Source organism: Myodes glareolus, chromosome 7 (genome assembly GCF_982192425.1).
Source record: "Myodes glareolus chromosome 7, mMyoGla1.1, whole genome shotgun sequence".
Classification (NCBI taxonomy): domain Eukaryota; kingdom Metazoa; phylum Chordata; class Mammalia; order Rodentia; family Cricetidae; genus Myodes; species Myodes glareolus.
The window spans coordinates 84432275-84446804 of NC_142032.1; the positions used below are offsets into that span (position 1 = coordinate 84432275).

General features: G+C 40.2%; 1 protein-coding gene across 8 annotated transcripts in view; it reads right to left on the reverse strand.

Moving 5' to 3' along the window:
- Nucleotides 1-3152: 3152 nt before the first annotated feature.
- The window catches only part of Rexo5 (RNA exonuclease 5), a 57689-nt gene continuing 46311 nt past the window's right edge, over nucleotides 3153-14530 (reverse strand). For 6 of the 8 annotated variants that reach the window (XM_087908517.1, XM_087908522.1, XM_087908520.1 and 3 more), the window contains 6 exons: nucleotides 12248-12385; nucleotides 9085-9222; nucleotides 8365-8581; nucleotides 7957-8144; nucleotides 6933-7051; nucleotides 3153-3448 (listed from right to left, as the gene is read on the reverse strand). In XM_087908517.1, coding sequence (XP_087764643.1) covers nucleotides 3367-3448; nucleotides 6933-7051; nucleotides 7957-8144; nucleotides 8365-8581; nucleotides 9085-9222; nucleotides 12248-12385 — 882 coding nt within the window. In that variant the 3' untranslated portion in view covers nucleotides 3153-3366. The remainder of the gene's footprint in view (nucleotides 3449-6932; nucleotides 7052-7956; nucleotides 8145-8364; nucleotides 8582-9084; nucleotides 9223-12247; nucleotides 12386-14530) is intronic. The other 2 variants (XM_087908518.1, XM_087908519.1) reach the window with 2 other exon arrangements.

Sequence of the window (14530 nt, forward strand, 5' to 3'; positions counted from 1 at the left end):
TGATTGGCAAATAGTTTTTATACAGTTACCAGATGAGCATAATTGCATATGGAATGGACTTCTACCAAGAAAGTATGCAAAAAGGAGTTCAGAGGGATAGAGAAGAGTCTTCAATTCTTGTCTCCTATCAAGTCCTCAAAGCAGATAGCTGACTTGGCTCTAGAAGTTATCCCTCTAGCCCTTGGTGTTGACCCAAATTATAAAAGAAGCAAAGGTAGATAATTGGGTAAATTTATCTACATATGAGAAAAATACTATATGCCGAGGTGTCAGGAGGTATAGAGGTCAAATCATTAGAGATATATAGGCCTTGCCATTGACAATTTACATTGATCCTTGGATCAATGGGGCTTTAAATTACAAGATTTCTATGTCTTAAAAAGCAAACTAGAAATACTTTAAATGTTTCTAACACATTTAATCCACAGGAAGCTCTTAAAAAGTCAACATGGAAAAGTAGTTACCTTTCCAACACACCAGAAAACAGAAATATACAGCCTGCTGAAGAAAATCTGGCCAAAAAGCTTCTAAGTTAGATGTCAATCTAAATGGTACTCAAGAAAATAGTAATTAAACATATGAAAATGTTCTTTAAAGCAGCACACTGGCTGCATTAAAGATTTGAGACAAATTACGCTGGTAAACAGTGGGATCATTTTGTAGTTAAAAGAACTAAGTATCAATATGCATCAGTACAGTAGCTTTCTTAGAAATGCCTGCTGAGTGTGTATGTGCAAGAACGTGGTCTAAGGTTCAGTCAACAGTCATCGTTTAAAAACTATGAGTTATGACAGTATATCATGTAGCTATTTTAAAAATCTGAATAATGATAGAAAAATCTAAGCTTGTAAAATACTGTCAGTCATTGCTTCTGGGTGGTTGGATATAATTTACACTGATTTCCCTATTTATTTTTTAAGAGGTAATTTTCAGAGGTCCAAGGAAATAAAAACAAATGTGGCTTTAGTGTTGTTCTGAGCAACCCCAATATAGTATGCACAGGAGTTCCAAACCCAAATCAAGAGTTCCATAAAAACCTCCAGTTGCCTTTTCCCTAAGACTGCTCCTCAGGCAGCTGCCTTGGCAGCTCAGTTCAGCATTGGCTGCCTAGAAGGGTGTGGGAGAAACAATGCACAAACGCACTTATGAATGGAATGTGTGTTTTGCAAGAGGCCAAGTTGGCAGCTTTGGTTTCCAAAAGGTGGGAGCATCAGCTGGAAGAACACAGTGTGCAGAAGTGTGAGGCTTGAAGGCTCAGTTCATTTCTTCAGTTCTGCAGTTGGGGCCCAGGGGGAAAGCCTCATCCATGATGAAGGAAATAGCCTTGCTGAGTTCAGAAAGCCTTAATAGCTTCTTGCAACACTTTGCAAAGTCCCCTAATGCTTGCCACTTACTGAGCACAATTCATGCTGGACTTTTGCTAATTTAATCTTCCTAACAACCATGAAGTAGGTACTACTGATTTCCCCATTTTAAACAGGGTTTCAGGAAAATAGTTCACAGTCTACTATTCTTGACATTTTCCACAAGCTAGATCTTTGAAGTCTAATAATTTTTAAAAATAAATATTTCCTCATTTTATACAGCTATGGAAATGGATTCAGAATGACCCAAATGCTCAGCAGGAGCTGAAGTTGTAACCCAGGCTTGTCCATGTCCACTAGAGGAACTGCCTTTGAGGACAGGAGCCTCAAAAGGTTGCTATCAGTTGAGCTCCACTGCTTTAGAGCTTAGCTGGAAAGGAAGCTCAAGTTGGCACAACACACATTTCCTCCTGACAGAGGGACTTTAGGAAGCAGTGTGTTGATCTCAAATCAAACTCTGGTGCTTGGTTCCACTTACAGGCCAATCTTACAGATGCTTCATTTAAGGACTGAACACTGTCCTAAGTGCCCAACCCCAAATTTTCTGAATTATTTTTTACTAAGGAAACAGGGTTTGTAGCCTTGGGTGACCTGGATCTCACTACATAGATTGACCTGACTTTCAAACTCAGATCCACCTGCCTCTGTCTCCAGAGTGTGTGCACTACCACTACCAAGCCTGCCTGGTTTTTTGTTTTTTTTTTGATGTTTTTTAGAATAGAACCTTACATCAAATAATTCTGTAAAATTTTATTTGCCAGTTCCACTAATCAGAGAGAAATACTGTTAACATCTTGGCACACAACATTCCAGGCTTGGTTCCAATCCCATGCATAGCTTTGTACATTTCCCCTACGCGGCAGGAATCAAAACTATAATACTGTTCTATAGCCCTATACACACATGTACATGTATGACTATGAACTCAATTCTGAGAGCCAGGTGGAGTGGTAAATGGCTTTGATCCCAGAAGGCAGAGACAGATGGATCTCTGTGAGTTTAAGGACAGCAGGGTCTACATAGTGTTCTAGGACATAGTGAGGCCCCGTCTCAAAAAGCAAAATAATACTTATATGAGATACTAGCATCTCTGTGCCTGGACTAATAGTATTTAATTTACATTGAGCAATTCAACAATTTAAAAGCTGGGACTAGAAGGGGCACACGTGCATAGCACACTCATTCCTTTGTAATAACCTGTGGCATCTACTTTGTGCACTTTTTTGTACAAGCATCTTATCTTCAGTTCTTTGGTGGAATTGTAGGATCTGAGTGTAGAAAGCAAGGTTTTTAGCTGTGACTGACAGATTATTTCATTTTCTCTGGAGCATTTAGTATCTACCAGATTTGTAATTGTAGATCTCTGTCCCATCTTTCCAACAGTGTTACTAGTTGGTCACCTTAAAACCTAGGTGTTTTTTTTCCCCCTGAGTTTTGAAGTTTCCAGTTTCTAAGTGGTGCCCTGGTGTGATGGGGACACCTGCTGGTGAAGGGTGATGCTGCAGCTGTATCCCCCGAAAAGGCATTTCCAAACATGGAAGTGGGTTCTAACTACAAAGATAAGTCTTCCATTATCTCTGCTCTTTCCAGATGTTTAGTTCAGCCTATCCCCCCCCCCACCATCTTTAACTTTATAGCAGATGCCAGAGTCAACAGTTTAGCTAGTTACTTACATAAATTTGACAGTCTGGCTGGATTTTTTTTCTCTTGGTCTTTGCAGTAAATATCATTTAATGGTAGTGATACAGCAATCAATCAGTACCTGTATAAATAAACTCAGACACAAAATACTCATTTTATCCTCCCCATGCATGCCTTAAGAGGAGGAAATGTTTTGAGTTTTAGGCATTTATTGAAATTTTGCACATGACAACATACTTTGGCTGGTATCCCAACTTTTTAACAAAGGTGTCTGCTAGATGGAAAGACTTGCCATCGTCTTGAAGGGGCCGTAGCTTAGTCACATTCTCTATATGTGAATACTTGGAAAGTGTGGGGAGATTCACACTCCCAGGCCCGGGGGGTCACTTTCCTCTTCCTCTTTTATTTTCATCAGTCCTAGGCCAGGGTGTGATGCAAAAGTGCTGCAATAAATAAAGAACGAAGACATGTTTTTATCTAAATGGCTATATGCTCCTAGGATAGAATAAGTTAAGTAGGTGTGTACAATACACCAAGAGGAAGGTTTATGGAAAGCTGCCTGCTGAAGTGGGCTCAGTGAAGAAACCTGATTCAAGTCCTAGCTCTGCTGCTTAAGAGATAGATGACACATTTCCAATAAGCCTCACTTTTTCTTAACCCTAAAACGTGCAAGTTACTATGCCACTAAGGCTTAACGAAGCACAGTAATAACCAGCACTCACTGAGCACGTTCTACATACCAAGTGTGGGCAGTTTAAAACACCTGTCCACTAACCCTTAAAAGCAGCTCAGTGATAAACGTCTTCAATCCATTTTCCAAGCAAAGAAACAGGCTCAGACATTACTTGTTTAAGTCATACTAGCAAGTAACAGCCAGGTTTCAGTAATGAAAATCTGTCCTAAGAGTCCTTAGCAACTGGGGTAGTGTCATCTGAAAAACTTTGTTACTTATTAACAATGCTTGTCATTAGAAGAGTGCTTACAATTGAGGAGTCGTTTGATACCTGAGTTCACTGCCACCTTGGGAGAATATTCATGGGACTGGATTTAAAGAGCTAAAGGAGCAAACCACAAACCGTTAACCTGCTGTCTAGCAAGTCTTTTTTTGAATGGCTCTGGAGTTTGATCATTATGGTTCAGCGTGGAGTGGTTGCACTTACTAGTTATGTGACCTTGGTAAATTGCTTAAACGGAGGCATTGCGTTTGTGCTTCTAAGGACTCTAATAATCCTGACCCAAAGTCTATGTACTTGCTTGATCACAGTACTTGCTTATTAAGGGTCTGACAGATTCCCATGTGCCAACCCAGTCCAGTGAGTATCCTGGACCCTTGCCTGCCCATACCACACTAGACTAGATAAAACATCCTGTGCACTGGCCCAGTCTTTGAGTTGCCAGGACTCTTGCCTGTTTGTGCCATCACCAACCTCATTGCCTAGCCATTCTGTGTCTTGGCCAAGTCTGGTAAGTATCCTGAACCCTCTCACCTGCCCGCCATATTCCTAATATCCTAATACTTAGGCTCAGCTTTAGGCAAACAGCTTATACTCTAGCCTAGCCTGGTGTGTGCCCAAGAACCTGACTTACCCAATTAGCCGAGCTTGCAGAACAGCCATCCATTCGAATCATCTACATCTCTTGCTTACCACTGAATTGGAATCACCCATGTTCATCCAATCCAAAATCAACACTGAGAATCTAAAGGATTAACTACTAATTATTGATACCTGATCTGAAATCAACCAAGCAACAATAAAAATCAAAACAAAACTCCCCATCAACAGAGGCAGCCTAGAATCAGACATACAACCAATGACGTCTACATGACCAAGTCATACTGCAAAACACAAATGTTGAGAGGCCAAGACATTATGTCCCTTCCAAAACTCACTAGCCCTATAGAAATGTTCTACAATAAAAACTACCTAGAGGGCTGAAGAGATGGCTCAGTGGTTAGGAGCGCTGACTGCTGTTCCAGAGGACCTGGGTTCAGTTTCCAGCACCCACGTGACAGCTTGCTGCTGCCTATTACTCAAGTTCCGGTTCCCCTCATACCCAGACATACATGCAGGCAGAACACCAAAGCACATAAAATAAAAATAAAAAAAATTAAAAAACTACCTAGATGAATCACAGGACACAATTAAAAAGAACAATCATAAACATCATCAATGAATCCAAAAGTTTAAAGAAAACAACTCAATGAACTTAGGATAAGAATAAATCCAAGAAAATATGTAACTGAATGAAATGACAAGACAGTTCAAGACCTGAAAACTGAATTCAGTAAAGAGATAGAAATAATGAAATTGCAAAACTCAATAACCCAATTAGAAAACTCAGGAAGGCCTCACCAGTAGGATGGATCGAGAGGACAGATTATTAGGACTTGAAGATAAAGTAGAGGAATTAAGGATGAAGAGAGCTCCGGCAGTTATGAGCGCTCCTTGCAGAGGATCCATGTTCAGTTTTGGTTCCCAGTACTCAACATCAGGTAGCTTACAACTGCTTATAACCACAGATCCAGGGGATCTGCTGCCCTTCTCTGGCCTCTAATGCACTCAAGCTCTGTGGCATATATATACACACACGTGTATATTCATGTATATACACATAAAAATAAAAAGAATTGGACCACATTAGCAAATAATTTGAAAACTTAACAAAACTACATGAAAGATATATAAAAGAAACTGTGGGACAGCTTGAAGAGACAAAAATCTAGCCATGCATGGTGTCATATGCCTTTAATCCCAGCAGTCAGGGCTACTTAGAGAGAACCTGTCTCAAACAAACAAGCAAACAAATACGGTCAAATTATACACACAGATGAAGGAAAGGAATCCCAATGACACAGACCAGAACTTCAACAAGATCATACAAGAAAACCCCCAAATTAAAGAGACATTACTTATATTTTTGGTTGTGAGCCTAGCCTTTAACAGCTGAGCCATCTCTTCGGCCCAAAGAGACAGTACTTAAACTATCATTTGTAGTACAGCATCTCCTAAAATATCAGAATCTTGAGATATTTTTAATTTTTTGACACAGGACTTTATGTAGCCCACAGTGGCCCAAACTCCTTATGTAGCTGAGGTTGGCCTTGAACTCCTTATTCTTTTGCCTCCACCTCCCAAGTGCAGAGATTACAGGTATGCACTACTAACCCAGTTTTTATGATATGTTTAAGAAACAATACAGTTTGAGCTGGAAAGATGGCTCTATGGGTAAAGGCGTTTGAAATGAGCCTGATGACCTGAGCACATGTATGCATACCCACACACAAAAGATAATGAATAAATATAACAAAGGAAAACTTACGAAGAACAGTTCTATAATTTTCTAACTACTCCAAAAAGGCCCTTCACACACACTGCAAACACCCCACAAACGATACTATATGTTTTAGGACTAATTTTAACGTTAAGTTTTCTTAAAGTATTTATCATACTTTATGTTTTGAGAAAAAAATCACTGATTTACTGAGAATCCCTCACGAGAGAATTTTGCTTTGAGACATGTTTTCACAGTGTACCCCAGGACTAGCTTTGAACTCCTTATCTTCCTTCAATCTTCCAAATGCTGGGATTATAGGTGTGTACCACCTTTCCAGCTTAGACCTGTGATGGGTAAGTTGGCCAGTTATTAAAAATTTATATAATAGGAGCTATAACCAGACCTATACAGTCCATTTCAGTATTTATTAGGCCTATGCCTCTGATTTTAAGGTGAGATGAGCTGCATCAGAAGGACTGCTAAATTTAAGTAACAAGTAAAATAGGAATATAACGTCTACCTTCGAGAACTGTGATAAGAACTCATGTAAATTCTCATTAGATGCCTGGGCATCACTTAACTAAAGGTCTTTTCTTAAAACAGCTGAATTCCAGGGGTCAGAATTCCAAGGACAACACATCAAGTCCTTACTTGTTGGTTCCTGGCAGCAGGATGAGGCAGAGGGTGCCCGGGCTCAGGCAGTGATAGAGCTTTTCAATCTTCCGGTTGCAGCGCCAGGCAACTATCCTTGGATGGTTCTCCTCCGCAATCTAGGACCAAAGTTATACATCAACAGTTAGTCTCCTGTCCACCTTTAGGAGTTAAAGCACTTTCTTGAGTTCTAAAGCCACAGGAAGCTCTGGGAAAAAAAATCCCTGTCTGAAACTGCAGTCCTTTTATAGACCTCAAGTGTCTTAGGACTTCTGTGGCTGAGGGCAGCTTCTGTTGGTTCTCTCAAGTGAGTCTTCCAAAAGGGCCCTAAGCGAGGGAGTCATATCACTGATGAGGTTCCCTACCTGCCTTTGCCTCTAAGGGTATCTGTGACCTTGGATGAGTCACTGACCAGCTCTAATCTCCATCCCTCATCTGCTAAGTCTGAGACTACAGCAAAGTTTCTCAAGCTTTAAGCAGCCTTCGATCTCCACACTTACACATACACCTTCTTTATCCATGCATTCCCTTTAAAATAAGCCCACTGCTGCCTTAGTCTTGCCTAATCTCAGGTCAGATGTAAGTTTAATGGAAGTTCCTAAGCTACAAAAGTGGAAACAAAAAAGTACCTATGACAGTCAGAATTTATCTTGTGTATGTATCACACTTTGGGGAGCCCTGAACTAATTCACCTAAGACTTATCCAGCTCTCCATTCTCCCACCCTGGTCCCTCAAAGTTCCTTGCAGAACCTCCCTAAACAATAAGAATGAGATTTTTAGTGGTTATCAAAGGGGCAAAAGTATTTAAGATCTGAGAGAAGAACAAATATGGCCAGGGCTAGGAGGCTGGAGGAGTGATATAAGATGGGAGCCAGGGCAGGAAAAACAAACCAACAAAAAGCCTGAAGGATGCAGTGCCAATGAGCAAGTCTTTCCTGACTGCTCCAGAAGCAGAAGGCCAGGGTCCAGAACCAGAGACCCCAGCAGCTACCTTCCCTGCTGACCCCAAGACACACTTATTACCTGAAAGATATGCTTCTCCAAGAGAGGCGGTACTAGTCGAAGTCCTGAAGGCATTACTGGTTCAGGATATATGTCCCTGAGCCATGTCTGAAGGTGCATAGGGGTTAGGGCATGTCTGCCTTTCAACTTCCAGTCCTTGCCTTTGAGAATTTCAAGGGCTACCTGGGCACTGTCACGAGATTTGAACTCTGAAAGTAGGAAAAAAATCCCAATATTTGTTATTGAGAGCCAAGACAGCAGATCAACAGATAAGCTAAGGCCTGGCTAAGGTATAGGAATAGGGTAGAATTAGAAGCTCCGCCCTGGTCTACTCCAGGAAAGCTTTTTTGGTGAACCCCTTCTTTGACCTCATGTTGCTGCCATCTCCAATCAATCTCCTTCCAGGCTACATTTAATGGTATTACTTACTCAAGAAACAATAGTTTTTTTGCTGTCTTCTTTTAACATCTTTAGGCAGGATCATGGCTTCCAGGCCAGGAAAGAGGCTGGACTGCTCCAACAGGTGTTCTTTAAAAGTTTTGCCAAATCCAGTCACATATATAGTACCTTGGTTTTCACAATCTTGCTCGAGCTCATGCACAAGGGTGTCACACTCAAGAGTGAATTCTGTCACAGGCCTGTGCACCTAACCAAGGAAAAATGATGTTAGTGGTACAAAGTCACCATTTTAACTAACTTCTGTCATGTTGGACATCAGCAAGTCAATATGCAGCTTCCTAATATGTAAGGAGGCCAATAAGTGCTTCATAGAAATGATTGTAGATTTAATTAAGAAATACATATTTTCATAAGAATCTATATTCTCCAGTTCCCTGCCTGCTGCCTCCACTGAAATCTTGTTTACTTGTACAAAAACAACTTCACAATACCACCATCTCACCCCCTTGAAAGCTTAAGGAATGGGCAGACTCAGAATAGACACTGAGGGACGAGGATACTTGATAAGGAATACAATAAAACTGTAGTCTAGCCCAGGCTGATTTTTATGAAACTGAAAGTTATTAAGTCTTGACTAAGGACATTTATTACAATGCCTCATACCTGGGCATCTCTAGGATATCCCTACATATGGACTGTGGTAAATCCTGCCTAGATGAAGGGGGCTACTTTCAGTTTTGGCCATCTTACCCTGATATAAGAACCTTCTACCAGAATGCCATTCATGGTCTCTATAGCCAGCTGAGCAGCTTCCAAGACTTCATACTGTACACGGAAGTAAGGCTGCAGAAAGACCAAGGTTTTCACCATTGTTACTTCCAACCCAGACTGCTAGGAGGGATTGAGAAAAGGACCCAAATCACAATGGATGCTTTTTAATATGCTAGGCCAGACAGGCAGTGGATTGCAGACTGTCAGTCAGCTTTAAGTAAAATCACCAAAGTTCAGGAATTGGTTTTCAGTCAGTAACTTCCATTTTTCCATTTAAAATTAAAGCTCACTGTGATGGTAATATAAGAAAAACTAGCCAATTCATCACTACCTAACTTGCTCTTCATATTTACTACAAAGCACTAAGGTCACTCATGTATGTCACAAGCAGGGACTCCCAAATGTCAACTATCTTGATTTTTAGACAGCTTTCCAGTCCACTGGGAAAGCAAAGTTCTTCCACTGGCTAGATCACATCTTAAGACTCAAAGCAGCTAAATCCCCGCAGTCACCTGAGCTGCAGAGCAGCACAGAGAAAAGTCCTCCTACAGAAAGTTTTAGGACATTATTTTGAACAAATTTTTGAAAATGACACCAAAGGCAAGTAACAAAGAGGGGGAAAAGACAAACTAGATTTCCTCAAAATTACAAAGTTTTTAGACATCAAGATTACCAAATTGTAAAAGGCAGTCCGAAAAATAGGAAAAAGTCCTACAATCCACATATCTATTAGGAGATTGAAACTTAAAAATTATAGGGTGTTCCAGTTCAGAATGATGAACAGTTATAGAGAAGGACAATCATGATCATGATACTATATCAGTAAACTTATTGTGAACTTAATGGGTTAGAAAGGTAAATTCTATATTATGTATATTATACAGAAACAAAATCAACAAAAAAAGCAAGAAGATATAAGTGGTTATAATCTTGCAACAAACTTCCCAATTCCAAGTCTATTCTCAGAGATAATCAATATCTAAATTTTTAGCTGTAGGAACGAACAACAAAAAAAGTAACTTTGGCAGTCCTTATGTTTTTACTTCATTTTCATAATTATTATTGTACCAGGATATGAATTGCCCCAGTTCTACATTCTAAAGGTAGAAAACAAAATACTGACATTTTCTCCTACTCCTTTCTTCAGCTAATTTAGTCCTCCTTCTAGAGGCCTCCATCATACTACTTACTCCATAATATCTACAGTTAACCCTTTTTTCTTACAGGAGTCTCACCATGGAGGCCTAACTGACCTGGGACTAGATCAGGGTGCCCTTGACTGTGCAGTAGGTGTGCTGTCTCTGCCTCCATGTACCACCATGCCCAGCTCCTATAGATATTATTATGCTGTTTCTAGTTTTAATTCTTGTCGTATCTTCTTTCATGCTATGCTATTGCTTCAGATGTCAACCTTAGTTATTTATCTACTTATGATATAATAATATAATGACTATAAAGATGGAAATTTACTTAAGTCCTTTGAATTATATACATTTTAACATGATATGTAAGTATTTAAATAATTAAAAATATTTTTCTTTTATTGAAATAGTTTCAAAATCATTAAGATCATTTATATAAATAAAGATTCAATACACAAAATTTACTTCAAGAGACTAGAGAATTAAAAAAGAAAAGTAGGCAGGCAGAACTCTTACACTCTCCGATGCCCCTTACAAATACACTAAATAAATCTTTCTTCAAAAACAGAAAATCAAAGCTGAGTCTAGTACATGGTGGCATACACCTGTAATCCTGGCTACTCAGAAGATGAGTCAGGAGGATTGCATATCTTACAGCACCACAGGATACACAATAAGATCCTCTCTAATACTAAAACAAAAAGGGTTAGGAATGTAGCTCAATGGTAGAGTGTTTTTCTAACATGCCTAAGACTCTAGGTTTAATCCCTAGTTATACCTTTTTTTCCTTCTGGTTTTTCGAGATAGGGTTTCTCTGTAGCTTTGAAGCCTGTCCTGGAACATGCTCTTGTAGACTGGAATGGCCTCAAACTCATAGAGATCCACCTGCCTCTGCCTCCCGAGTGCTGGGATTAAAGATGTATGCCCCCCCCCAGCTCACTCTTAAAACCCTTTATAAATCAATCATCCTTTAGTGTATCCTAGCTATTGGCCTACTGTGTAGTTAAAACATATACAACTTCCTAAGACAGGGAAGTTACAGTTCTTTTGTAATTTTTAACTTATGTTTATGTGTGTGTGTGTGTGTGTGTGTGTGCACTCACGCGCACGCAAATGTGTCATGGCTGCCATGTAGAAATCAGTGGACACTTTGTGGAAACTGCTTATTTCCTCTACCAATGTGAGTCCCAGAAATTAATTCATGTCATCAAATTGGCAGCAAGTGCCTTTATCTGCTGAACCATCTTACTAGGTGGCTTCACTATTTTGTTTAAAAAATAGAGTTATCATTATTTTTATATTTTTTAAATTATTTTGAAAATTTATTCTTTTTAGTTATGCATATGTGTGTCTGTCTCTGTGTGTGGATATGTCCATATGCTCAGAGGCAGGGATGTCTGATTCCCCTAGGGCTAGTTGTGCGCTGCCTGATGTGGCTGCTGGAAGTTGAACTCAGGTCCTCCAGAGGAACAGTACATGCTCTTAACCATGGAGCCATCCCTCCACATACACACCCCCAACTATTCTTTTTTAAAGGATATATTTATCATTCAAAGGTGAGGTCAGCACAAAAGGTTACATTCAACTAGCAGAGATTTTGTTGTTTTTGTTTTCTTTGAGACAGGGTCTTTCTATGAACCCTGGCTGTTCTGAAACTCTCTATGGAGACCACACTGGCCTTAAACTCACAGAGATCCTCCTGCCTCTGCTTCCTGGAGTTCTGAGATTAAAAACGTGCATTACTACCCTGTCTTTAACATATTTTTGTCTGGCCTACATGATATATTTCTCTTTAAGCAAAACAAAATAAAAATTGTTAAGTACACAAGAACATAAGATCCAGAAAAAAGGATTATATATGGGCCGGCTACTGTCCTCATCAGACAGAGCTGGGGCTGATCAAGCTCATTTTACTAATTCGTTATTGGTCAGCCACACAGTTCTCACAATCATCTGATTTTTCTAAGAAAGAAAGTCAAAACCTAATATTCTCATCTTACCCTAAAAGTTTCAAGAACAAGAGTTACTGACTGGACTGGGCCCATGCTCTTAAACATCTTCTTCAGAGGCCCAATGTTACAATTTTTGATAAATGGACCAGCATAGACAGTTGACATCTCTGTCCATTTGGTCTTCATCTGTAGAAAAAAACAACAGAATGAAGCAGTGGATGTGAAAATGAACTGAAACCATAAGTCAAAGCTTGGCTTACCTTTTCAGATGTCTAAAGTCCAGACTTGTTATAGGGCTGAAAAGATGGCTCGGTGGGTAAAAGTACTTGTTGCTATTGCAGAAGAGCATTTGATTCCCACCATCCACGTGGTGGTTCACAACCATCTGTAACTCCACGTTTCAGGGAACCTTATGCCTCGTTCTGACCTCCAAGAGCACCAAGCATGCATGTGGTACACACACACACATAAATGCAGACAAAATATTCATACACACACACACACAAATAAAATGAATAAATCCTTTAAAAAATTATCATTGAGTTAAGGTGCATGCCTTTAATCCCAGACCTCTGGGAGGCAGAGGAAGAGGGATCTCAATGAGTTTGAGTCCAGCCTAATCTCCAGAGAATTCGAGGACAGATAGGGCTACATAAAAACCCTGTCTCAAAAAATAAAAAACAAAATAAAACAAAGAGTCTGTATTCAAGGATGTCCTGCAACATTATTTATAGTAGGAAAAAATTGAAAACACAAATGCTCTCAATAATAGGTTTACCACTCAGTGGAATACTTGCTTATCTTAAAAATAAGAACAATACTTGATCATAAAGGATAAGATGCAGGGCTGGTTCAACATACGAAAATCTATCAATGTAATCCATCATATAAATAAACTGAAAGAAAAAACATATAATCATTTCATTAGATGCTGAAAAAGCATTTGACAAAATTTAACACCCCTTTATGATAAAGGTCTTGGAGAGGTTAGAGATACAAGGATCATACCTAAATACAATAAAAGCAATATACAGCAAGCCAACAGCTAAAATCAAATTAAATGGAGAGGTTTCTCAGGAAACTGGGAGTCAACCTACCTCAGAACCCAGCAATTCCACTCTTGGGAATATACCCAAGAGATGCCCTAACATACTACAAAAACATTTGTTCAGCTATGTTCATAGCAGCACTATTTGTAATAGCCAGAACCTGGAAACAACCTAGGTGCCCCTCAATAGAAGAATGGTTAAAGAAGGTGTGGAACATATACACATTGGAGTTTTACTCAGCGGTAAAAAACAATGACATCTTGTATTTTGCATGCAAATGGATGGAAATAGAAAACGCTTTATTGAGTGAGGTAACCCAGACCCAAAAAGAGGAATATGGTATGTACTCATTCATAAGTGGATTCTAGCCATAATTAAAGGACATTGAGCCTATAATTAGTGATTCTAGAGAAGCTAAATAAGAAGGTGAACCCAAAAAAAATCATATAGTTATCCTCCTGGATATTGGAAGTAGACAAGATTGCCAGACAAAACTTGGGTGCATGGAGGTGTGTGTGTGGGGGGGGGTAGATGTAAGGGGAGATGGGTAGAGAGAAGGGAGAAGGAGGATTCAGGAGAGCTTGGGGTAATGGGATGGGTGGGATGGAGGAAGGGTGGATATAGGAGCAGGGAAGTAAATATCTTAATTAAGGGAGCCATTTTAGGGTTTGCAAGAGACTTGTCTCTAGAGGGGTTTCCAGGTCCAAGGAGAGGTCCCAGATTGTTCCTTGGGCAGCAGAGGAGAGGCTGCCTGAACTGGCCTTGGCCCATAACCACACTGTCTTGCATATCACCATAGAACCTTCATCTGACGATGGATGGAGATAGACAGAGACCCACACTGGAGCACTGGACTGAGCTCCCAAGGTCCAAATGAGGAGCAGAAGGAGGGAGAACATGAGCAAGGAAGTCAGGATCACGAGGGGTGTGTCCACCCACTGAGACAGTGGGACTGATCTAATGAGCGCTCACCAAGGCCAGCTGGACTGGGAGTGATGGAGCATATGATCAAAATGGACACTCTGAATGTGGCTGGCAATGAAGGCTGACTGAGAAGTCAAGGACAATGGCACTGGGTTTTTATTCTACTGCATGGACTGACTTTGTGGGAGCCTGGTTTGTTTAGATGCTCACCTTTATAGACCTGGATGGAGGGGGGAGGACCTTGGACTTCCCACGGGGCAGGGAACCCTGACTGCTCTTAAGACTAGAGAGGGAGGGGGAGGTGGGGAATGGGAGGGAAAAGGGAAGCGGGGAGGAGGTGGAAATTTTTAATAAATAA